Here is a 27,142-nt window from a genome sequence, read left to right as displayed (position 1 = left end):
TTGATAAAACAAAATCGTTAACCTGAAGAGGACGGCTGAGAAGATTGAAGACATTGATGCGCACGACGCATTTTACCTCATCACCAGATTACTGTTAGAAAAAAAAGTCCTTAACCTTTCTCTCAGTGGAAACAAGCTTCCCCATCCTGTCGGACGTGTTGGACTCGGCGTTCGCATAGCAACATAAATCGCTGCACCAGTTTTCCGGTCCACTACTGCCGCATTTGACAACCGGGTGAAGGAAATCCTACCGGATTACCTAGCCCACCTGAAAAGAGTACACGATCCCAGTTTTATGCACTTCGACCCAATATGCGAGTGTCTCTCGCAGCTCCAGTACTTCAACCATCATCATCTAAACTTACAAGAAATCCAGTTAGGGCCCCCCCCCCCCCAGATCGCACCCTGCAGCTGCTCGTAGATGGCGCAAGTGCAGTGTGCCTAGATGCTGCAACAACGCCACGCGACATTGCATGCCCCACAGCAGTAGCAGCTCTCCATACGAGTGACTTCCTATTAGCAGCCACAATGTCAGCAATTGGGATGCATCACACAAAATATATTTTTATAGTAGAGACTAGAAACTTTGCAGTTGATAAAACACCTAATAGCCATTTTAAGGAAAATTGAGCCATTCAGGTGTCTCCAGTTCAAGTACTGTGCGAATATCTCTTTTCTGAATAAGTTTTCTTTGATCCTAATGGTGAGTGGCGACAAGGATGCATAAGGAATTGGTTTAGAGTATAACTATTACAAAGATGTTGGCTGAGCCAATAAATACTAGTCTGGCCCAAATTAATAAATTGTCCATTTTCTGTAAAACTGACTGTATGATTGGTTTTCTGTAGTTGGTGGATGCCTTTAGAGGGTAACTATTTTATAGTTAAAATAGTTTTATAGCATTTCAGAAATTCAAGTTGGCGTCATGAAAAATTAGAAATATATTTGTATACATGCTCTGGTGAAACACAACCCATTATCCCAGTGGACATGCTTGCAAATTTTTAAGAATTATTTATCAATATGCATATCAATCTAAGAGTCCTCAGCCCTTACTCAAAGTGGACTTGCGAACAAGGTTTAAGAATTTACTTTACTTATACAAAAGAAATAAAATATTATACCCTATTAGTGCGTAGCGCTGCCCCCGTCGCCAGACGTGTTTTTGTGGCACTGTACCTCAATGCCAGACGTGTGTGCCAGGCACTACACTCACTGTGTTGTGTAGTGCCTGGCACTACACTTCACTGTCGAGGGTATCCTCGACAGTGAAGAAAAACATTAGAAATATTGAGAAAATTCGTGTTAGAATTATTAATCTTACTTTTTAATCTTTATAGTATACTCACCTATTTGTGCTTGCGGGGGTTGAGCTCTGGCTCTTTCGTCCCGCCTCTCAACTGTCAATCAACTGGTGTACAGGTTCCTGAGCCTACTGGGCTCTATACCCTACTCTGTCTGTGTGTGTGTGGGCGAAGATAGTGTATAAGCCCTGTATGGCAGGTAATATTATGTTATAAAGCTTCAACTCGACCTCAGAAGGGTTGTAGACATCAGAAGGTGATGCAGGTTGTATTATGCTCCTTTTGATAATTTACCTGGGTTGAAAACGTGTGAAATATTGCATGAGTTTATTTGCTTCAAGCTTTGAATCAAAATAAAGGTGTTGCCTGTTTAGTGATTCTACATTCAAGATATTTTCCATTCTAATTGTTTTTGGTTGACATAAATATTCATTGTGTATTGTATATAGTATTATTTTTATTTAATTCTGAACATTGAGTATCATTTAAGTAATTTCATTCATTTGTAATATTCATTAACTCCCCTCCCTTTTAATATTCGTAAATATCATATCTAATTCATGCTGAATTGTCCCTTTTATATAGACATATTTTTCATAAATCTTGCCCCCGTTACACCACTGCCAGACGTGTGTCTGTGTGTGGCGCTGCACCCCGCTGCCAGATGAAAGTGCGTGGCGCTGCACCCCGCTGCCAGATGAAAGTGCGTGGCGCTGCACCCCGCTGCCAGATGTGAGTGCGTAGCGCTGTACCTCGCTGCCAGATGTAAGTGCGTGGCGCTGCGCCCCGCTGCCAGATGTGAGTGCGTAGCGCTGCACCCCGCTGCCAGATGTGTGTGTGTGGCGCTGAACCCCGCTGCCAGATGTAAGTACGTGGCGCTGCATCCCGCTGCCAGATGTAAGTACGTGGCGCTGCGCCCCGCTGCCAGATGTGAGTGCGTAGCGCTGCACCCCGCTGCCAGATGTGTGTGTGTGGCGCTGAACCCCGCTGCCAGATGTAAGTACGTGGCGCTGCATCCCGCTGCCAGATGTAAGTACGTGGCGCTGCGCCCCGCTGCCAGATGTGAGTGCGTAGTGCTGTACCTCGCTGCCAGATGTAAGTGCGTGGCGCTGCACCCTTCTGCCAGATGTAAGTGCGTGGCGCTGCACCCTTCTGCCAGATGTAAGTGCGTGGCGGCGCTGCCAGATGTGAATACACCTCGCTGCCAGATGTAAGTTCGTAGCGCTGCACCTCGCTGCCAGACGTGCGTATGGGTGGGTTAGAGTGGCAGCAGTAGAGTATATCACTTCAATTACGACTGACCTCTTGGTAAGTAACGTCACAAGACCAGAATATATTTTACATATTGTACTTGCAGACTTAATATACAGTTCGCTGTTACATGTTAGTTTCTGCGCTTGTGCCGAAATGTGCCAATCTACGGGCTCACCATAGCCCGTGTTGCTTGAACTTTTTGTTCCAGGTAGCGAATCTTTAACAACAACTCATTAGGTGTTAATATTCAGAATGTGTTGTATTGTCTTTTAGCTTCGTATATCCCACCACCATACCCATCCTGTGAGAGGTGTTGGAAAAGGTTATGGAGAGCATAATTGGCTCAGGAACCCAAAAATTCGTTTAGTTGAGCACATTACAGCCATGATAAGCTAGTTACGCAGTTTAACATGTGGTAAACATTCTGTCAAAACACATAAGGATCTCATGAACACAACCCAAAAGTTCGTTTAGTTTTTTAAAGAGAAAAATTACTGCAATTTTCAGTGCAGAAAAAAATCAGTGATAGACAATGTAATTTTTGTTTATAAATATTTACCCTAAAGTGCTATTGGCTGCCAGAGCCACCCAGGCAGTTCAGACCACAATAATATCTACTCTTTTGCAGCGTGTACAACAGCAAGACAATATATATATGTGGAGTCTTTAGCATTGTATTTGTTGGATGGTGTCCGACCTATCAGAACATCTGGGGAAGAGGTAACTGGGTCTCTCAGAATCTACGACCAGTACTAACGGGTACTGTCTTATGAATGTGCTGAACCTAAATGCTGCTCCAAAAAATAGAAAATCAGGTGGCCATGTAGCTAGACTTGACCTTACACACACACACACACACACACACACACACACACACACACACACACACACACACACACACACACACACACACACACACACACACACACACACACGCATAAATGGCTACTAAACTTCAATCCGAGTAAATGTAAGGTAATGAGACTAGGCGGTGGAAACAGGAGGCCAGACACATGATACAGAATGGGAGATGAAGTTCTTCGTGTAACGGACAGAGAGAAAGATCTAGGAGTTGATATCACACCAAACCTGTCTCCTGAAACCCATATAAAAAAATAACACGTGTGTGTGCCCCAGCATGGAGCCCGTACCTTGTCAAGCACAAGACAAAGATGGAAAAAGTTCAGAGGTATGCCACTAGGCTAGTCCCAGAACTAAGAGACATGAGTTACGAGGAAAGGCTGCGTGGAATACATCTCACGTCGCTGGAAGACAGGAGAACTCGGGAAGACATGATCACTACCTACAAAGTTCTCAGGAATTGAGAGGATAGATAAAGATAAACTGTTTAACACGGGTGGTACGCAAACAAGGGGACACAGGTGGAAACTGAGTACCCAAACGAGCCACACGGACGTTAGAAAGAACTTTTTCAGTGTCAGAGTAGTTAATAGATGGAATGCATTAGGCAGTGATGTGGTGGAGGCAGATTCCATACACAGTTTTAAATGTAGATATAATAGAGGCCAGTAGGCTCAGGAATCTGTACACCAGTTGATTGACGGTGTTGACAGTTGAGAGGCGGGACCAAAGAGCCAGAGCTCAACCCCCACAACCACAACTATGTGAGTACACACACACACACTTGTTGATGATGCTAAGCTACTAGGGAAGATAAGAGACTTAGATGACTCTCATGCCTTTCAAGATGACCGCGATAAAATACGTGTATTGAGTAACACTTTGCAGACGGAATTCAATATAAATAAATGCACGTTATGGAATGTGAAATGGTAGAAAATAGGTCATACACAACCTACAATTAACATAACAAATCATTAAATAACTCGGACAAATAAAGACATTTAGGGGGATGGTTCTGAACAGTATACTGTCACCTGAAAACCATATAAAGAACATGTACGAGTAGCCTAAATGCTACGCTTTCCAACTTCGGAATCGCTTTTAAATATATGTATGATGAACTCTTACAGAAATTACTCGACATTTGTGGGACCAAAAGTGGAATATGCAGCGGATTATGGTGGCTTTATCTCAAGAAGGACGTCTACAAACAGGAAAAGGTGAAAAAAAAACATGCAACTAAATGGCTTCCGGAGCCGAAAAACATGATCTATGCGAACAGGATTGTGATATTAAATATGGCAAAGCTAGAAGATAGAAGGAAAAGAGGAGATATAATCACTACATACTAAATAGTAACAGGATATGACGAATTTAACAAAATAATTCTTGAAGCCTGCAATTTCAAGCGCAAGAGGCCATAGATTGAAGCTAAGGTAACAAAGGTTCCGAGAAGACTAAAAATTTCTTCTTCGCAAACAGAGCGGTAGACGGTTGGAACCAGTTAAGTAAGAAGGTGGTGGAGGCTAAAACCATCAGTAGTTTCAAAGCGTTATACGACAAACAGTACTGGGAAAACGGGACACCACGAAAGGTGCTCTCATCATGTAACTACACTCAGGTAATTACACACACACACACTTCTACAATATTACATAATTGCTCTGTACACCTAGACACGAGTACAGCCATAATTACTGTGTCAAATACAGCATGATCGTCCTCCTGTCCAAACAGAAGACCAAGAGACAGGTAGACAGCGGCCCGCAGCAAGGCCATAAACTCGGGTGACCCTCCCAGAATCAACAAAACAAATTTTACGTATATATATTTTGTTGCATATTAGTGGGAAGCCATTATTCCATTATTGCACCCCGAGCCATAAACTGGTTCCGGGATGTCTTGCGTGAGACACAGCAAGGAGGAGGTTAATTGTTACTTAATTCTCTCATCTCTTATTATTCTACTCCTTTTTTCTACCTGTTATTTCACTTCTAATAAGTCCAACCACTTGGGCTGAACGGTAGAGCGATGGTGCTAAGATAGTCTCGCTTGATGCAGGTCGGCGTTCAATCCCTGACCGTCCAAGCGGTTGGGCACCATTCCTTTCCCCTCCTATCTCATCCCAAATCCCGATCCTGATCCCTTCCAAGCCGTAAGTTTGCATCCCATTCGCAGAGCACAAGCGAAGTCCAATTCTGGTCTGTCTTCCTAGCTACCGACTTTCCTTCTCTGTCTTTTTGCCTGCGATTGCTTGCCAAGTATCTCCTCGAACCTAGAGAAACCTTTCTGAACAGACTTGTTCCAAGCTGATCGATCTGCGGCCAGTGTTTCTCCCGTGGCAAGATCGATGTCCATGGCTTTCAGGTCCCTTTTGCACACGTCTTTGTACCGTAGCTGGAGCCTGCCTGCTGGACGTTTCCCTGCATGAGCTCTCCGTACAGAAGATCCTTGGGGATGCTGCCGTCACCCATTTGCACCACGTGCCCGAGCCACGTCGCTCTACAAGGGTAGAGCGACGGCCTCGCTTCATGCAGGTCGGCGTTCAATCCCCGACTGTCCAAGTGATTGGACACCATTCCTTTCCCCCCGTCCCATCTCAAATCCTTATCTTGATCCCTTTTAAGTGTTATATAGTCGTAATGGCTTGGCGCTTTCTCTTGATAGTTCCCCTCTTCTCCAACACTTACTCGTTATCTGCATCTGGAAACCAATAATTAAGCAACACGCCAACTTCGCGTCTTGAAGGCATTAAGTATGCTTGCTGTCATTGTCTAAGTGATTATCAAAAGAAGGCAATAAGCCGGGAAGACTATGTAGGCAGTCATTATGTATGCAACAGGCCATTTTATATATTCTAGTTGTGGCATTACTCAGCCAGTTGCACCTAAGACTGATTACTATCACCGTCAATTTTATAGCAATTAGCAGTTCCTTCTCGTCCTCACTAGGTCATGATACTGTCGGGTCTGCAGTGTGAGAAGCGGCGTCCCTGTGGTATAATGTGTTCTCGAGGTGTCGGCCGGGCGGCGGGTGTCGGCCGGGCGGTGGGTGTGACGGGACTTGGTGACCGAGCGTTGAACAGTATGGGTCGTGTGTGGACGGGTGGCATTGGGTCTCTGCCGTCCCTTGTGTTTCTTCTGGAACTGCTTATGATCTCACCAGGTTGGCTGTGTTAAGGTTCAGTTTCTTTTACTGATATATTGTCTTTGTAACAGAGGCTCCACATTTTTCACATAATCATTATTTTTAAGAAATCTGGTTTTGTATTTACTCATCCTGCATGTTAACATTGTCACGTCGGCACACACAGTAGCCGGCATAAAGGCGGCGGCGCTGGAGGATCACCGAGCACACCTCTGTCTACCACCAGGTGACTTCAACAACTTGATCAACACCACCGATCCCAGCGATGTCACCCTCTGTCTTATGGTTCGACCAGAGTTATATCAGCCGGCAGATCCAGCCACCATCATCGAGTATCACGCCCACAATGTTTCCATTACTGCAGGTGAGAGTGCAGGTACAAGTCTAGCCTGTGGTGTGAGGTTTGGGTGAATATTGTCACGAGGAGTAACTTGCTTAGTGGTCGTTGCAATACATGTGCTCTCTCTCTCTCTCTCTCTCTCTCTCTCTCTCTCTCTCTCTCTCTCTCTCTCTCTCTCTCTCTCTCTCTCTCTCTCTCTCTCTCTCTCTCTCTCTCTCTCTCTCTCTGTGTTATGGTTCGACCAGAGTTATATCATATATCAGAGAAAAGGTATATCGGGTTCAGCATTCTCAATGGTCGACTGAGACCAATGAGAACATTATTGCCGTATGTGCATCAACTTTCAACAAAGTTGATATTATATATATATATATATATATATATATATATATATATATATATATATATATATATATATATATATATATATATATATAGTTGATATTATATATATATATATATATATATATATATATATATATATATATATATATATATATATATATATATATATATATATATATATATATATATGTCGTACCTAATAACCAGAACGCACTTCTCAGCCTACTATGCAAGGCCCGATTTGCCTAATAAGCCTAGTTTTCATGAATTAATATATTTTCTCTAATTTTTTGCTTATGAAATGATATAGCTACCCATTTCATTATGTATGAGGTTAATTTTTTTTTTATTGGAGTTAAAATTGACGTAAATATATGACCGAACCTAACCAACACTACCTAACCGAACCTAACCTATCTTTATAGGTTAGGTTAGGTTAGGTACCTGAAAAAGTTAGGTTAGGTTAGGTTAGGTAGGTTAGGTAGTCGAAAAACAATTAATTCATGAAAACTTGGCTTATTAGGCAAATCGGGCCTTGCATAGTAGGCTGAGAAGTGCGTTCTGGTTATTAGGTACGACATATATATATATATATATATATATATATATATATATATTTGCTTATTAGGCAAATCGGGCCTTGCATAGTAGGCTGAGAAGTGCGTTCTGGTTATTAGGTACGACATATATATATATATATATATATATATATATATATATATATATATATATATATATAATGTCGTACCTAATAACCAGAACGCACTTCTCAGCCTACTATGCAAGGCCCGATTTGCCTAATAAGCAAATATATATATATATATATATATATATATATATATATATATATATGTCGTACCTAGTAGCCAGAACGCACTTGTCAGCCTACTATGCAAGGCCCGATTTGCCTAATAAGCCAAGTTTTCATGAATTAATGTTTTTTCAACTACCTAACCTACCTAACCTAACCTAACCTAACTTTTTCTGCTACCTAACCTAACCTAACCTATAAAGATAGGTTAGGTTAGGTTAGGTAGGGTTGGTTAGGTTCGGTCATATATCTACGTTAATTTTAACTCCAATAACAAAAAATTTACCTCATACATAATGAAATGGGTAGCTTTATCATTTCATAAGAAAAAAATTAGAGAAAATATATTAATTCAGGAAAACTTGGCTTATTAGGCAAATCGGGCCTTGCATAGTAGGCTGAGAAGTGCGTTCTGGCTATTAGGTACGACATATATATATATATATATATATATATATATATATATATATGTCGTACCTAATAACCAGAACGCACTTCTCAGCCTACTATGCAAGGCCCGATTTGCCTAATAAGCCTAGTTTTCATGAATTAATATATTTTCTCTAATTTTTTGCTTATGAAATGATATAGCTACCCATTTCATTATGTATGAGGTTAATTTTTTTTTTATTGGAGTTAAAATTGACGTAAATATATGACCGAACCTAACCAACACTACCTAACCGAACCTAACCTATCTTTATAGGTTAGGTTAGGTTAGGTACCTGAAAAAGTTAGGTTAGGTTAGGTTAGGTAGGTTAGGTAGTCGAAAAACAATTAATTCATGAAAACTTGGCTTATTAGGCAAATCGGGCCTTGCATAGTAGGCTGAGAAGTGCGTTCTGGTTATTAGGTACGACATATATATATATATATATATATATATATATATATATATATATATATATATATGTGTGTGTGTGTGTGTGTGTGTGTGATGGGAATACCACCTGTGGTGCAGTTTTAGGGACCCACAGCCTCGAAGAAGTGAATTATTTAGAGTGTTTACTATTTGTTAAAAAAATAATGAGTTTCTACTAACCATGTTTTAGGGCTAAATATCAAAGAAATGTAAATGTCAAAACATTGTTCTTTTCTAGGGTAGTCTCGGGTGCCTTGTTCTTAGGGTCTGGCCCATCCTGTCCTCTCGAGTTGTCACAACGTCACAAAAAGAATGTACTAAATTGCCTTAATCTTACCGAGGATCCACGAATAGAAAACTTGAGAGCTCGTCAATTTCTCGAGCCTTCATATTTTGATGTTTAGGGACTTACACGTCAAAATACGATGAACTATTGGAACGGACAAGGTGCCGCGGGAAACTCATTTTGTTCACTCTTACAGGCATGAGTAAGTGGGCGGTGTGGGTGGAGGCGGGTGACGCCAGGTACACTTTTAATGCTACACTCACACCCGAGAGATGGAACGCTCTCTGCGTCGGTCTCAACTCCAACGGTAGCCTGGACCTCGACTCCAACAGTAGCCTGGACCTCGACTCCAACAGTAGCCTGGACCTCCGTAACGGCAGCCAGGTGATTAACCCATAACTCCTATGTTTATTCAACCAATCTATGAATGTGTGTATTCACCTAGTTGTAATCACCTGGTTGTGCTTGCGGGGGTTGAGCTCTGCTCTTTCGGCCCGCCTCTCAACTGTCAATCAACTGTTACTACTACTACTACTACTATTTTTTCCCCACACCTCACACACACCCCAGGAAGCAGCCCGTGACAGTTGACTAACTCCCAGGTACCTATTTACTGCTAGGTAACAGGGGCATAGGGTGAAAGCCCATCGTTTCTCGCCGGCGCCCGGGATCGAACTTGGGACCACAGGATCACGTGACCAGTGTGCTGTCGGCTTCGGCTCCCCAAAGTGTGTGTGTGTACTTACCTAATTGTGCTTGCGGGGGTTGAGCTCTGGCTCTTTGGTCCCGCCTATCAACGGTCAATCAACTAATGTACAGGTTCCTGAGCCTACTGAGCTCTATCATATCTACACTTGAAGCAGTGTATGGAATTAGCCTCCACCACATCACTTCCTAATGCATTCCATTTGTCTACTATTCTGACACTGAAAAATTCTTTCTAACGTCTCTATGGCTCATTTGGACACTCAATTTCCACCTGTGTCCCCTAGTGCATGTGCCCCTTGTGTTAAAAAGTCTGTCTTTATCTACCCTATCAATTCCACTGAGAATCTTGTATGTAGTGATCATGTCCCCTTTAACTCTTCTGTCTCCCAGTGACGTGAGGTTTAATTCCCGTAGTCTCTCCTCGTAGCTCATACCCCTCAGTTCGGGTACTAGTCTGGTGGCAAACCTTTCAACCTTTTCCAGTTTAGTCTTATGCTTGACTAGATATGGACTCCATGCTGGAGCCGCATACTCCAGGACACATACTCTGTGTGTGTGTATTCGCAGAGTTATGCTTGCGGGGGATTAAGCTTTAACTCTCTGGTCCGGCCTCATACCCTCCACCTGAATGATCCCAAAATTTTATATTAATATATATATATATATATATATATATATATATATATATATATATATATATATATATATATATATATATAATGTCGTACCTAGTAGCCAGAACGCACTTCTCAGCCTACTATGCAAGGCCCGATTTGCCTAATAAGCCAAGTTTTCATGAATTAATTGTTTTTCGACTACCTAACCTACCTAACCTAACCTAACCTAACTTTTTCTGTTACCTAACCTAACCTAACCTATAAAGATAGGTTAGGTTAGGTTAGGTAGGGTTGGTTAGGTTCGGTCATATATCTACGTTAATTTTAACTCCAATAAAAAAAATTGACCTCATACATAATGAAATAGGTAGCTTTATCATTTCATAAGAAGAAAATTAGAGAAAATATATTAATTCAGGAAAACTTGGCTTATTAGGCAAATCGGGCCTTGCATAGTAGGCTGAGAAGTGCGTTCTGGCTACTAGGTACGACATATATATATATATATATATATATATATATATATATATATATATATATATATATATATATATATATATATATATATATATATATATATATGGGATGTGGAAAACTCCACATCCCAGAAAGATTTCTTGGATGTGGAGTTCATTGATTTCATTTGTTTTCTAATCTATTTTTTACAGGTGTGGGCAACTTTGCAAGGAACTTTCTTGTCTGTGAAAAAAGTTGTCGACGTAAGCCCCCATCAGCAGGACCCAAAGCTCTGCCTTGGAGAAGATTCAAGTAAAAACCAAACGTCCTTCACTGGATTCATCACAGCTATTACTCTTCAAGCAGCTCTCAGCAGCACCTCTGATCAAGCCTCCAACAACTGCAGCAACATTGTAGTAGACTCAGACGGCGTTGTGTCAGTCACTGCCGATTGGAATGATATTGGCCCGGTGGAAATAGTTGATGTTGAAGAGGAGGAGTTGTGTGATCAGACATATAACAGTTTTTTCCTGGCTGAATCTCAAGGATACAAAGGACTTTTCAGGTCCTGCAAAAGTTATGGCGGGTATTTCCTAACAGACGAAGAGGTGGCGTCTGGAGGCTTGGTGGTGGTTAACAGTGTGGCCAGCAACTGCATCACAGACGAGACTCAAGTGTCGTGGGTGGGCAGCGAGGGCGGGTATGGTGAAGGTCTAACGACTCTGTGCCCGACCTTGTTGACTAACGGCACCTTGGGGTCACGCACTTGTCTCAGCGAACTGGAGTGTAGCGTATGTCGTATTCCCGCCACACTTCGCTTCACCATCTTTGGCGACATCCATGACTTTGACAGATACTACTTCTTGCGTATAATGCCCGACGGGAATGTTTACTTCCAAGGACAAGAAACATGCAATATCACTCAAGAGGGCAACAAATGGATCCTGAGATCTCGTCTACATCGCCGGGAGTGGCAGCTACAACGAGGCTCCCAGCCAGTAGGGCGGCGTCGCTGGTGCTCTGGTGACGAAAACACAACTCTGACATTGACGTCCTGCAACATCTTACAGTTCTCCTCCCATGATGGCGTCTGTTTACCTCGGAGCCAGCGATGTGACGGTAACAAAGACTCTCCTGACGGAAGCGACGAAGAACATTGTGGGGAACGACTCATAAATAAGGGACCCGGATATAACACTTTCAACAGTCCATTCCACGGAGAAATCAAGAAAGGATATGTACTTTACCAATTTTATCTACATAGCATTGACAAAATAACAACGGAACACGGAGTGGCCAAGGTGCAGGCGGGTATAAGGTTAGTTTGGACCGATGCTCGACTACGGTTTATTGACACTAAGATGAAAGCCAACTACATGAACTGCACCGATATCTGGATTCCCAAACTCGTTATGACCGCCGGCGAATATAGCGGACCACATCTCGAGCCTCAAATCTTTTTTGACTACTGCTTCGTACACTGGAAGAAGAAACCACCAGAGGAACAAAACATGAATGATCCATTAATGGGTAAGTTATGAACACAGTTGTTAAATTAAGATGATAAAGTTCAACAATTATAAGGCAGCCTGTTGATATTATTTTACTTTTGTGCGATGATATTCGTTAAGATAACCTTGACCGGTTTTCATATATTTGATCCCAACCCTTCACACCTACTACAACACTACCACACCCACTACAACACTACCACACCGACCACAAGACTACCACACCCACCACAAGACTACCACACCCACCACAAGACTACCACACCCACCACAAGACTACCACACCCACCACAACACTACAACACTACCATACCCACCACATATTGCAAATACCTCAAATTTTAATTCAAATGTTTTATTAATAAATGCTTGTACATATATACAGTTAGGTTAGTTTACACAAATTATTTACTTAAAGTCGTAATAATAATATTATAACACGTAATATATGTATGCCGTATACTATGTAAGGTGTTTAGAAACTATCCCTGCAATATAGGATTTATGACGTTGTGTAGTTAGTGCTGACAATAAAGATGATATAACTCTCAGCGATCAGAGAGGTAGGCATATTATTAAAGTTAAGGTTTGGGCGTGGGAAATAGGTTCTGTTGCTGAATGCACTGCTCTGTAATTTTTGTTTCAAGGATTTTAAAGATAACTCATCAAGAGACTCCAAATTTGCCACAAGAATTACAAGAGCATTATTGGATTGCCTATCACATCCCAAACAAGGTTCACAGGTTTCAGATTGTAATGTAGTTATTTCTTGAAAATATTTTTTAGCGATTTCGTATATTCAACATTATTTGTGTTTTTCAGCATTATTTTTAAATATTGTAAAATGTATAATTCATGATTTCATGACGATATGTTTCTTTCATCAGGCAAATTAACGTCTTCCAGGCAAGTCAACATTACTCGGTACATGAAGGTGAGCATGGAATACCCGTGTCATCTTAAAGTCTATCGGTATCCATTCGGGACCTACTTGTGCAACATTTCCTTCTCTCTTGTGAGAGCTCACTTGGAGATGTCGCTGAAGCCAGTTGATGGTGAAGTAGGGGCGTACAATGTGCCTTACGTCTTTGACCACGACCTACTCGACTACCACCTGATGAACGTCACCGCCGAGGCCCATCCTGAACACGTCATGTTGACCCTCCACCTGACGGGCCAGTTCGACTACCATCTCCTCAATAGCTTCGCCCCGAGCGCCCTCATGTTCTTCATTTCGTATGCGACGCTCTTCTTCCCCATCACAGACTTCAACGAGAGGATCATGGTGTCCCTCACCTCCATGCTGGTGCTGGCAGGTTTCTTCGCCCAGGCCAGCGACTCCTACATCAAGACGCCGTATTTCAAGCTCATCGATATCTGGTACTTCGTGCTCATTATGCTGTGCTTCGCCGTGGTCATCTCCAACACTGTGGTCAACTCCATGCGGATCAAGGGCTCCAGGTCCTTCTCCAAGATGTGGCCAGCCTCCTCCAACACCTCCATCGATGATCAGAAGCTGAAAGCCAACACCAGGGCCCAAGTTTTTAATATAATTTGCAAAATTGTTCTTCTTCTTTGCTTTCAGTTGCTTGTGGTGTTATATTTCTTGTTCGGCAATGAAATTATATAATATATCAAATATGTGTATATCAAGAAGAAATTAACACATAATGAATATTGTGAGTGTACGACCATACGTAGTCGACCATACGTAGTCACACTAGAATGTGTTGAATAGTTAAGCCTAATTGAAGTAAGGTTCGAGATTAGGTTCAGTTGGCAATTTGTGGCATTTGCACAGCCTGTCCTTAGACCAGGTTCGTTCGAACCTCATCAGTTGTGAATCGTGTGTACAGCCCGTCCTCTAAACAAAGACCCAAAGACCATTCCATGTACCCGCCAAACCCCTGGTTTATGGATGAAAAATGGTTTACACACGACTCACAACTTATGACGTCCGAACACTTCCGGAACAAGCGCTTCACTGACGACTTTTGTTCGAACTACAACGCTGTAAATGCTTCACCCACGTACTACAAATACAATAATCGCCAACAGAACCTGAATACCTAACCTAACCTAACCAGTCCCTAAATATGCACAGTATGCTAATATTTAATAATATTAATTTGTATTTGAGAAAAGCTCTGTTTTGAATGAACAGAATGTAAAAATTTACGAGTGCGTCTTTGGGGTCGACCGCTGGATAGAATGGACTTAGTCTGAGTACGGGCTGAATAATCACCAACAGAACCTAAACACCCATCCTAACCTAACCAAAGCCCATTTATTCCCTGTTTTGTGCTTTGTCTACTTCTTTGTGGTTTTGCTTCTTACGGTTTTAGGGTTTCTGTACCATGTTTGGTGTTCCTTGTGTGTAATTTGTTGCTAAAGTGTGGGTGTTGTTTTTGTTCGTCCTATGACGTGATTTCTTGTATTTATTGTGCTTCTTTTATATAAAAAAAAATCCTCTTGGGTGATGGGTTGTGTCGGTGGCTGAGTTTGTGGTTAAGTAGGTCCTTCCCAAGCATTTGACTGAAGTGTGGATGCACAATTTTCCAGCAAGGCGGAGAATACAGAAGCTTGTATGTTAAATGTGGTTGTCGAACGAGTTTTCGGGCGGGTTGTTGCAAATGCTTGTTATGCCTCAGATTTACTTCATTTCCGCCTATCTGAGTGGACACTAAAGTGAAATGGCGATTTGTTGTGCTTGCGGGGGTTGAGCTTCTGCTATTTGGTCCCGCCTTTCAACTTTCAATTAACTGGTGTACTCTTAAGTGTGCACTTAAGAGTGTAATGATCGTAGTGGAAGCACTTGTGGCACTGTTTTAGTGGATGAGATGCCAATACATCTGAATCCATGTAGAGCAACATGGGTTTCCTCGGCTGGAGAGTTTAACTTTAGGTTTAGAGTCGGACGTTGATTGGCTTCCTTCCAAATGAGTTCTTCTGACACAGAAGTTGGGTTGTGTGTTGATAATGTCAGGAATAGGCGTATAAGATATGAAAGTACTAATACGTCGACCGTAGAAGGTCCTCACAGCCTGGGTTGTACTCTCGTAGTGGGATTAATATCAGACTGGCTTCTTCTAGTGCAGTGCGGATGGCAGGGGGGAAGAACCCTCAGGCCCCTGAAGAACCTCTTCGTTCTTGAAGAGTCCACTGCCGTCTTCAACGATGTCATCAATGGTTCAACGTCGGTGATTTCCTCCGTGTGTAGAGTACTTCCGGTTGAGTGAATTGGCGGGAGCCCCGGAACATCACATTTATCGTGTGCATCATGATATATAAAGTACCAGAAGCGAGGGCAAGAGTAACCAGCTCCTGCCGCCTCAGCGGCTCAAAGTAGCAGTGGAAGACGACGACTGGCTGTCTGTAGGGCTTGCCTGCTATTGCTCTCCAATGCTGTACTAATGATAAATTTCTCCGGCACTAACAGAAGTTGTCTGCCTACCTCAGAGTATTCTGCTTTTTTTTTAACTCGTTGTGGGCAACAAACTTTTTTTGTAGTAAACAGTTTAACTTTGCACCTTCATTTAAATGAAACTAACTTTTATATAGTCGTGTGATTGTAAATTGACTTGACCAGAAATTTATAATGTATTTAACAGTCGGATTGGATCGGATTGATGTCCATAGGGAATGGAAAGGATGGGGGAGGTAGAGGGATGGGGAGATGAAATTCAGGAAGAGGATGCGGGTGTAGAGAGAGAGGAGGTTTGAAAGTTCGGTGGCCTGTCCACCATGGGTTGACATTTTTGTATGTGTTGTTTGTTTGCGTATGTGTTATGTTGGGTTGTCAGTACATTGGCTGGGGGGGCTAGTGTTTGTGACCTTGTTGGTGTCCTAAAGCACTAGAGCCATGGAGTTGGCTGAAGGAGGCTAATCTTAGAAACATCAGGGTAGTTACACTTCTGCCGCCACGACAAATAGTTTTTTGGTTTTATATTTTTTTGTAGGTGTTTTATTTATTTATATATTTTTTTTTTTTATTATTTTTTTTTTTATTTATTTATTTTTTTTTTATTTTTTTTTTTTTTTATTTTATTATTTTTTTTCTTTCTTTCTTTATTCTTCATTTGGTGTAGATTGGGTCTGGGATGGGCCACTCATCTGGATCGTCTGGCAGACCGCTTAGTATCTGAGGGCTTGGGAAGGCCTCATCATGGATATGTCTGATCACTTTTTGTTGGAGAGTGATTCTTCTGGTTCTGTGTGGTGGTTCGTGGATCTCGTAGTCGCTGGTGGTGTTTTCTGCTACGAAGGGATCTTCTGGGTCTGGGACATACATGTTCTTCATACGGTACAGCTGTCTTCTGGCCAGGTAGCTGAGCCTAATGTTCATTGGCTTCATGTTGAGCGTCTCATGGATCAGGTCAGTTCTTACCCTGTCCCTCAGAGTCAGGCCCTCTGCAAAGCGAAGTGCTTTGTTTTGTACTCGTTGAATCTTCAACATGTTGGATTTGTTGGTGAGGTTCAGGGGAACGTAGGGGTATTCCAAGCTAGGCCTTATGATCATTCTGTACAGGTGGAGCTTGATGTGGGATGGGGCTTGGTTGAAACGGAAGAGCCTCTCCAGTGAGCCCCGGGCCATCGCTGTCTTCTGGGATACGTACTGGGAGGAGTTGAGTAGCCTGTTGAAGTTGTACCCGAGCACTGTGTTGGAGTTTGAGATGGCTATGGGTTCACCCCTGATTCTTATTCCCCCCTCATTTTCAATAGATTTAACAGTAATTATATAATGTGGCTCGATGTGAGTCGATTAGTTCCTTGTTGTAGAGCAAACATTGCCACCATGTCCTAAAAGATGAGGCAGTCCTTGTCAAGTCCATTTATAGGAATAGGTTAGATTTTTACTATTGATCACTAAGCAATTTCTACTAATATAAATAAACCTTCAGATATTTTCGTCTAACTCCCTACAATTGTGGCGTATTTTATAACTTAAATACTGTAGTCTAACTTAGCTTAGTGCCATTTATTATATTTATAGTCAATAAGGAGCAATAGGTTATGGTATTATAGGTTTTGGTGGTTGTGGTCCTTTCTCACGAAGCCACTAATACACGTAATATTACGGTACATGCTTTCATACATGACAACATGTAGAGGTTTGTGATCTCTTACGTGTTCTGTGGTCAAACTCATTTATTTATTTATTTACTTTATTATTCATTTATTTAATTTATTTATTTAACCTTTTTCTTTTTTTTTCTTTTTTTCCTTTCCTTTTTTTTCCTTTTTTTCTTGTTTCTCTCTCTCTCTCTCTCCAAAATTTTCTGTTGACATAGAAAATACTGTAATCCTAAATGTAAGTTATGTATATTAAACATTGAAGTCAGACCAATCCATATTTTTATAACAAACATCAAGCTAACCTGGTTGCTTGAAAATGTACCTTTGTTGCTACTCAATTAAAATAATTTGATTAACCTTTGAATCTAAACTTTCCAGAGTACATGAAAACAATTGCTTATTTGTAATGTAAAGATCATTACAACTCATAATTTTAAACCCTTATATACAGTATTATTACTTAAATACAAATTTGTTACAGCTCTGAAAAAATTACTGATAATAATGATACTTAGTTTAGTCTGACCTGATTGGGTGTAACTAATATTTTTAGTAAATCACTTCAAATGTCTTGGTAAATTTTGTTGCCAATTACATTCGCCAATTAGTAAATAATAAACTCTTAAAAAAAATACTATCAATCTCTTAAATTGTGATGTAAACCCTGATTAGCAGATTACATACTGTAGTACCAAAGCATTTTCTCTTAGCATCCATGGCAATATCTAGTTTGGCCCTATCATCATAATTATCAAAATCCATTGCCCATTTATTTAGTTTCTGTGGCTATACTGTAATCCATTGTTATATAGTATTGTATCTATACATCTATTATTGCCCATGCTATGCTTTCTCTCTCCACTATGTTGAATTAATGTTTCTCCAGTGCTAATCTAACATGAAACCAACATTAATAACTGATATTACATTAATTCAATTTGTTGTTTTGTATTTTAGGAAATTTGCTGGAAATGAGACAAATTGAATATTTCGACATTTTTTGTGGTTTTATTAGCTTTCAGTTTTCAATGCTCCAATTTATAAAAATGGTCACAGATACTGTAAAGTACTTGTATCATTAATTCAGTAATACTGAAAGCACAGACTAACAAGCTGCATCATGAAGAAAATGGTCATAGAGTATAGTACTGTACTGTCCTTCATGAGAAAATCAGCAGGTACCATGAGGAGGAATTGAACCCGCACACTTGGTACTCCCAGCCTAGTTGATACAGCTTGGAAGTACCAATTGAAACTTACTTTTTTATCGATACATCACGTTAATGCGATTTCATTGTAATTACACAAGTGTAGTTGCAGGATGAGAGCTACACTCGCAGTGTCCCACCGTCTCGGTACTCTTTGTCGTATAACGCTTTGAAACTACTGACAGTTTTGGCCTCCACCACCAGCACACTTAACGTGTTCCAACCGTCTACCACTGTTTCCAAAAGAAAACTTTCTAATAATTTTTCGGCACCTTTGTTTCTTTAGCTTGAACAAGTTTTTTCTTAGTCCTCTTGTTCGGTGTTGTGTACTATCCTTCGTGTCGCTAATACATTGCACATCCCAAAAACCATGCTAATGAATAAGGAAACTAATTCATCTACAGTATTGTACTTTTGAAATGTATTTTTTATTTTTAGTACAATAAATTTAATTCTCCCAGTGTGTCTATAAACTGTACAGAAAAGAAACAAACATTTTGTTGCATTAATTATTTTTAGAAAAATACGGCATAATTTTACCTCGATACACAATACAGTACTGTATATGTACCTCATATCTGCAAGTGTGTAGGATAACTCAGCACTACTGCACATTATAAGGTAAAATGCCAACACTTATGAGCACTGTTTCCTGGTACAACTTGAATTTCTCTAGGATTCTCAAAAGACCACGAGGCAAGTCAAAATGTACTGCAAAAACATTGGTCATAGTAAAGGTGTTGCAGGATATTGTGCACATACACGTGTGATGAGACGAATTACTGTACTGTATTGGGATTTCTCTCTAAATGTTGTGTTAATTCGTGTAGAGTATTTTTTTTTAACAAGAAGAATTGGCAGGGATTGAGCTCGGCTCCTAGGTCCCACCTTACAACTGTCAACTAAAGCAATGAACCTCAAATCTGGTATTTTATTGTGCAGTCTCATATCTTGCAGTGTAATTTGTGTGTGCAAATATTAGCATGTGGACACATATGTCCAATATGTGTATGTATATCTGAATTTAATGATACTTTGCTATTCTCTATGTAGCTTGACTTTAATATTTATTTTATTTATTCCTCTAAATTATCTTTTACAAAGAAGGAAAGGAGAATAGATAAAACTATTTAAGTAGAAACATATAGTAATACAAAAAATTGGCATGGATAAGTGAACTTAAACCTGCCTTTAAGCAATATGAAGCAATGCGAAGATTCTACTATATCACCACAGCAGCAATTGAAAATGTGTTGAAACATTTTGGATTTTTTATGAAATAACTAATCGTAGCCAATTATAAAGACTGCTATTCTAGCCTATTCAGTACTGTATAAGTAATATCTTTGATCTGCATAATATAGCTACTAGAGCATTAAGAAGCATATTAATGCCACTAACTAAAACAAATATATTACAAATTACATAAACAAACTAGTAGCTACTGTACAACTCCACTGTATTTAAAATTTGGTGCCCAATTAAAACTGTTGTATTAAAATGCATAGCTTTCAGAATATTTTGTAAAGTAACTCATACCATTTAACATCTCCAAAAGTAATATTAATCATTAAAATAGGCAAAGATTTAATCTTCGCTACAAAAAAATATACAGAGTACAGTATGCTCAATACAATACATTTCAAAATCTTCAGATCCCTTTTAGCAAATATTTGCATTATCTAAAAAAAAATATACATTGATATTCAGTCATAAATGAACACACATACAGTATGTATATACTAAAGCATACAGATAAATAACAAATATTGATACCAAATATAAATTCCAGATAGTAAACATCCTCACTGTGTTTTGAATACCTGAGGTATTGGTGTATCCAGCAACTGCACCATATATTACTAGTATGTTATTGTCCCATACTTTTATATATATGCTGATCACACACTAGGCTTAAATACCTGGATGAAAGGCAATATTAATTTCCATATTACAGACTACCTAGTCAACAGAATATTCTCATACTTTATGACAGAGTCAACATCATCTGTTATTTTGCTGTCGCATTACTCGTGGCCCGCCACCCAATATTACACAATCTGGTCGAGCAACCTTTGCCTCTTGGACAGCACCACTTGTTACTTTTGTGTTGGTTACATCAAGCAGCCGCAATGATGGAGCCAGTCGAATTATCTCTTGTAAGCCATAGTCAGAGATAGCACAGCCAGACACTACTAAAGTGTGCAGATGTTTAGTTGTTGAGCCAAATGCACGAACTAGCTTATCAGATAAGCCTTCATCTGGAACCTGACAAGCTTCACAATGCAAATCATCCTCGTGGTCTCCTGCTGGCTCTTCTCTGTTTTCTCCTGTATCATCATTATCCTCCTTATTCTGATTGTTTTTACATGAATTATCTTTCTTTCCTTCTCTTTCATCTGAAATTGCCCGGCTTGAACTGTCCCGTGCTTTCCCTTGTGCTTCACCTGTACAAGATTTATGCTCTCTCTTCTCATATCCTTGCACTGCACCATTATCTTCATCATCATCGCAATCATCATCTTCATCATCCTCTTCATCATCATCGTCATCATCACTGTTTTCCTCTGCTTCAACTGGCCTTCCATCTTTACCAATAAAATAGTGCCTGTCTTCATCTTCCTCTTCTGCACGGTGCTGTTGGACAACAGGAGCATTCCTTACCCACTGGAGACCCATTCCATCCAGTTCCTCATCATTTACCTGTCGCCACTGAGGTCCATTTGGTCCAACATTGATAACCACAACTTGCTGCCTTTCTTCTTGCCACCGAGGATCTGGCATAATGAGGTTGTGCCCTCCTGGTGGTTCCTCTGGCAAACGTTTAACTGGTCCCATTGGACCTAAGTATAGGGCTCTCAGTTTCCCATTTCTCACTACTGATATCACTTCATTGTCTTCTAAGCTAGTTCCTCTCAAGTCCAATTCCTCTAAATTCTGAAAACCGAACCGAAAACCAAGTGCAAGGTACGCCATTGCTCTGCCTACCTTTGGTAAATTTCTTAATACCAATTTTTTTAAAGAATCAACTTTACTAAGCACCATGACATCGTAATCATCCACCCAAGTACACTTGATAATTTTCAAGCACTCTAATCTAGGAAGAATTTTTTGTGTTCTCTTAAAATATGACCCATCTCTTAAGGGTGAAGGCAGATTCACAAACTCACAGTCAACAAGACTAAATTTACTGAGAGACTGAACAGGCAAAAAATCTGCCATTTTGAGTTTGTTGGCATCAATATAAGCTTCACTTAATGTTAATTCCTGAAGGTTTGGGCATTTCTCTCCAATAAGCTTTAAAAGACCTGCACTTATGAGAGGAGTTTTCCACTTGGGGGTCCCTGCATATTTCTTCTTGTGTCCTCGCAGAATTAAACGACGAGTAGTTGCACGCAAAAACACATGGCAACGCTTTAACTGCTGCAAAGATAAGCACCCTTCACTGAAGTTTACATCAATCCACAATGACTTGTCACCTGCCACTTTGTTGAATCGTTCACATGTTCTGAAAATAAAGACATTAAATTTATATCAAGCATATAATACCACAAATCAGCAATTTACCTTCAACATTATCTCAAACTTTTAACTAATTTTATATTAAATATTTTTAAGTAAATACTTTATTATATCCAACAACAGTCCTGTTGACCTGGACTAGGCACGTCCTATTTAAACCCAACCCTTCTCCCCCATATACCTATCCAATCAATTCACCATCTATACCTATCCACCATCACCCCAAAAGGTGGCGCGGCAAACAGACCTCCAGCAAGGACAAATATTGCCTACCCTTGGCTGAAGGGTAGGCAATATTCTCTCTCTAAAAATGCAGCAGCAGCATACAATGAGTTGTGGGTAAATGTTGGAATAACTGAGATGTTGTGCATAATATTGTGAATTTGTTTATTTTTGGACATTCATGGTGTTCAAAAAGAGAACTTGATAAACAGCACTAAAGGATACCTGATCATCTAGACTGATTCATACATAAGATTGAAAGCAGCAGCATCTAACAGCCTGGTTGACCAGACCACCAATCAGGAAGTCTGGTTAGAAACCGAGCTATGGAGACATTCATTCCCAGAACCATAAACAGGTAGACAACAGGTAGGTTAGTCAAATGTTCAGCTAACACAAATGGGAGGTTGGCCCCTTATTTGTATTACCGAGTTTTGATTGTATTTGTATATGTATACTATTCTATATAATTTGTTCAGTACTGTACATGGGAAAATTAATCAACTCCCTTCAATAAGTCTAAGTTGAGAATCAAGTCAAGGACTATTCAGACACTAACACACCCTGAGGAAAACAACTCAGAAAGAACACTCAAAACCTCCTCAGAAAAGATAACGCTGGTGAAGAAATGCAAAATGCAAGCAGACACAAAGGTATACAACCCTGAAATAAATTCAGGGAGAACTATTAACTAAGGACACACAAGATGGGGATGCATAGGCACAATTGTGAAGCATAATGAATAAATACATGCTATGTATAGCCCCGCCCCATGGGACAACCACGTTCAAAAGAACATGAACCCCCCCCCCCCCCCCCTTGATCTAAATAATACAAAGGATATAGGTGTAAAGTTACTGCCAGCTATGTGAGAGGTGGAATGCTTTAGTGAACTACAGCTGCCATCTGGTGATCTCTCGCCTCTATGTGCACACCAGATTCTGGTCCTGGCGCTTGGTAGACCTGCACAAGTTCCAGAGACCTGGGTGCTTTGTGAATGTCTCAATGGTGCCAGAGCAAATGCACCAGGAATTTAAAAAGAACCAGCCCAGAAAGATAAGCAAATAAATGAATTTTTGTGTATGTTATCATTCATAATTATTTATATGCAAACAAAATAATTGTATATTACGGCTGAATATTCTAAAATGTGCATTATATAATTTACTATAAGAAAAAGCAGAAAATTAGATGAACAGCCAAAAAAAAAAAAAAAAGAGCTCATTTTATGAAATCTGGATTTCACTCACATCTGGCTCTGATCTGGAACAATATGATCTGCTTTTTTGAGGAAGTGGTGAATGTGGATAATATTTTCTTCAAGTGACCCTATTATGGGAATTATAATATAGGCTGCAGTGCAAAATATACTGTAGTCGATTACTATAAATTTGCCTTAAGTATATCCCTATACTGTACACATATACTGTTCAATAATTATGTAAATTGAATGTATTATTATTATTATTATTATTATTATTATTATTATTATTATTAAAGTACTTAAAATTTGCTTTGCACATTTTTTTTAGTAATTTGTCACCAGCTATTGCTAAATGAAGACCACTGGTTATTATAATCCACAATCTTTGTTGCAATGAACAAATTACATGAAAATATTTTATTGACCATGAAGTACATTGTGGCTTACCGACTTACGATAGTGTCGTCAACTAACGATATTCGTTGATACATGTTCAGGTCGACCGAGCACATGCTTTCCGGTCGCATGGGCCGACCTGTCTCAGTTTACTAGAGCCGCCCTTTTAGTGACGATCACACTTATAAGAAATTCCATTTTTGTGGTGATTCTTTGCTTTTTGAACATATAAGTGATTATTATATAACACGCCATGGGTCCCAAAAAAGTTTGTGGTAAGGTTTAACCCAAGAAAACACATGTGAGGCTGACCACAGAGAAAAAACAAGTGATCCTTTGTAAACATGAAAATGGTATGAGGGTTATTGATGTGGAGAATGTCCCTTCTTGATTTATTATGAAAATGCGTGCAGCATGGGAAGAACTGCAAACTTTTGTTGAAAGGACTCACCCAAAACAAGCTGCAGTAGGTCGTTGCCTTAACCTTTTCAATGACATTGTGATGCATCACTACAGATAAATGTTAAAGCAAAGGGAAAAACAAGTGTTGCTAGACAAATTTTTAGTGAGACAAACAAGCAGTGAACCACAACCAGGTCCTAGTGGTATGCAAGCAAAATGTTGGAGAGAGTGTACCCCAGAGAAATCATCACTGCCTGATGTTATAATGGAAGGGGACTCCTCTTCCAAACAGTAACACATCTCCTCCTTTCCCCCTCATCACCATCTTCCATATACCATCAAGAGTCCTCCATAAAGGTAAGATAAACATATGTACTGTATTGTAGTAAGAGAAAAAAAATTGTATTCAGTATAAAATGTATTTTTAAATTAATATTTTTGGGTGTGTGGAACGAATTAATTCAATTCTCTTTATTTCTTATGGGAAAAATCGTTTTGACTTATGATATTTTGACTTACGATATGTCTCTGGGAACGGATTACCATCGTAAATCGGGGCCCCACTGTATAGCCTATTTTAAAAATGTTATACTGTATTCTTAATTAATTTAAATTCCATATTGCATACTCTTTAACATGCACGTTATATACATGATTATATTTGTCAAGATGGTATAGATGATTACTAACTGCATGGTGATCTTTACTCTTAAATTTGTCAAATATATGCCATCTATATATAATTTGGACTGGTATATTTTAATTTGTAAATGAACTATTAAAAAATCCAAAATGGTTTAGTATCATACAAGTTAATGATTAGTCTGTATTAAGAAAGACTGAGAAACAGGGCAACTTGTTCCAAGTTCTCCTAACAACTGGTCGACATGTCCCTCCCCCCCAAAAGCAGGGCAAAATAGCTGTGCATGTTGTAAAGAGCACAAAAGTATCTGATACCTGCCAGAACTTCTGGCTTCAGGCCAGGTCAAGCCTGGCCTCAGGCCGGGTCGAATATGTCCTCAGGCCGGGCTCAGGGAGTAAAAGAACTCTCAGAACCCTCTCCAAGTATGCTCCAGGTAACTTGCAGGGTGTTGAAGCCTGTGCTGTTAGCTGACAGCTGAATGTTTTGAAAATAGTAATATGGATAGTTATTTGTCAGCAAGATAAGCCATCCCATTTCCAACCCAAAGTTTCCAGCAAACCATGCTGTTGTAATTTTCTTTGGCTTTTTTTTTTTTTACTATTTAAATGAGTTAGGGTGTTATGTTGGGCTTAAAGCAGGATAATGTTGTGAGAGATCAGGTTAGGTAAGGACAAGTTAGGTAGGGACACATTAGGTATGGGCAGGTTAGATAGGAAAAGGTTAGGTAGAGAGAGAGGCTAGGTAGAGAGGGGCTAGATACGTAAAGGTTAGGTAGAGAGGGGCTAGGTAGGGAAAGACTAAGTAGGTAAAGGTTAGGTAGGGACCAGTTAGGTAGGCAGAGGGTAGGTACAGACAGGTTAGGTAGATGCTAGGTATGGATAGGCTAGGTAGGGACAGGTTAGGTAGGGACAAGTTAGGTAGGGACAGGTTAGATAAGAGCAGGTTAGATAAGAGCAGGTTAGATAAGAACAGATTAGATAAGAAGATTAGGTTTTTACCAAACTAGAAATAAGGTAAAATATAAAACAACGCAACTTGTGGAATATAATCAGCCATATTTAAGACTGATGATGCTTGGGAGTGTTTTAGCAAGACTCAAAATGTTTATGGAAAATCAGAGATAAGTTCTGGCTGTGCTTCTGTGCTCAAGTTTCAATATACCTAAACAAAAAATGGATTTAAGATTTGTCAAAATCTAAATCGCCCTTTGAGCTAGTTTTTTTTCTAAATGGTTTGATCAAATAAGTCATTGATTGCGTCAAGGTCTTATGAAGAGTGACTTACTGTGAGAGAGTGAGAAGATCCCGAGACTTGAGGTACGAGAATATAAGTAGAAGGACGTCATCTGAAAGGTCAAGTATGGAGGCTGGGCCAAAAAAAGCCATACTGGCCTTCTTTGAGTGGAAAAACTACAGCGAGCCAGACACCACAGAAACAATCACAAAGCATCAGCCTCGCGCGAGTCCGATACCTCCGTCATCACAACACAACCCAATACACAACTGAAATATACTAACAAAATACTTATTAAATCAAACAAAATTGCATTTATATTTATATTAACATTAAGACAGGTAAAGCAAAAATCTAAAAAAATATTTTGCTAATTATGACCGTAGTAGCAACGAGTCTTCCTAAGCCAAAGCCACGATATATGAAGCGAACAAATCTATTTGGTGTTGACAGCGTTCATTGTGTACATTAAAAAACCTAAACAAAACTCCCCGTATGTCTCCAGTAATTTGTAGCGTCATTCAGATAGTCTTTTAGAACAGCTGAAAGGATATTAATACCAGGGATTTTATTTTAGTTATCATATTCAAAGTTGTTAATGACCAAACGTGAATTCATTCCATCTACAGCGGGAATTTCAAACACAGTGAAGGCAAGGAGGGTGTTGAAAACTATATTTACACAAATAAATAATAATAAAATATAACTTTTTGTATAAACTAGCTCAGATA

The 27,142-nt window shown here is 39.8% G+C and overlaps 2 protein-coding genes across 2 annotated transcripts; one reads left to right on the top strand and one right to left on the bottom strand.

The window, feature by feature from the left end:
- The first annotated feature begins 6,160 nt into the window (after window positions 1-6,160).
- On the top strand, window positions 6,161-15,265 carry LOC123757017 (uncharacterized). The gene is made up of 5 exons (XM_045740418.2): window positions 6,161-6,587; window positions 6,736-6,933; window positions 9,410-9,597; window positions 11,207-12,524; window positions 13,393-15,265. The coding sequence occupies exons 1-5, from the start codon at window positions 6,377-6,379 to the stop codon at window positions 14,133-14,135; spliced, it is 2,658 nt and encodes an 885-aa protein (XP_045596374.2). The 5' UTR covers window positions 6,161-6,376; the 3' UTR covers window positions 14,136-15,265.
- A 3,301-nt stretch (window positions 15,266-18,566) lies between these two features.
- Window positions 18,567-26,654, bottom strand: LOC123756756 (uncharacterized). The gene is made up of 2 exons (XM_045740057.2): window positions 26,463-26,654; window positions 18,567-22,297 (listed from the first exon to the last, which is right to left on the bottom strand). The coding sequence occupies exons 1-2, from the start codon at window positions 26,561-26,563 to the stop codon at window positions 20,794-20,796; spliced, it is 1,605 nt and encodes a 534-aa protein (XP_045596013.2). The 5' UTR covers window positions 26,564-26,654; the 3' UTR covers window positions 18,567-20,793.
- Between the last annotated feature and the right edge of the window lie 488 nt (window positions 26,655-27,142).

The sequence above is a fragment of the Procambarus clarkii genome, chromosome 26, assembly GCF_040958095.1.
Source record: "Procambarus clarkii isolate CNS0578487 chromosome 26, FALCON_Pclarkii_2.0, whole genome shotgun sequence".
Taxonomy (NCBI): domain Eukaryota; kingdom Metazoa; phylum Arthropoda; class Malacostraca; order Decapoda; family Cambaridae; genus Procambarus; species Procambarus clarkii.
This window is presented reverse-complemented; position numbering and strand designations above follow the sequence as displayed.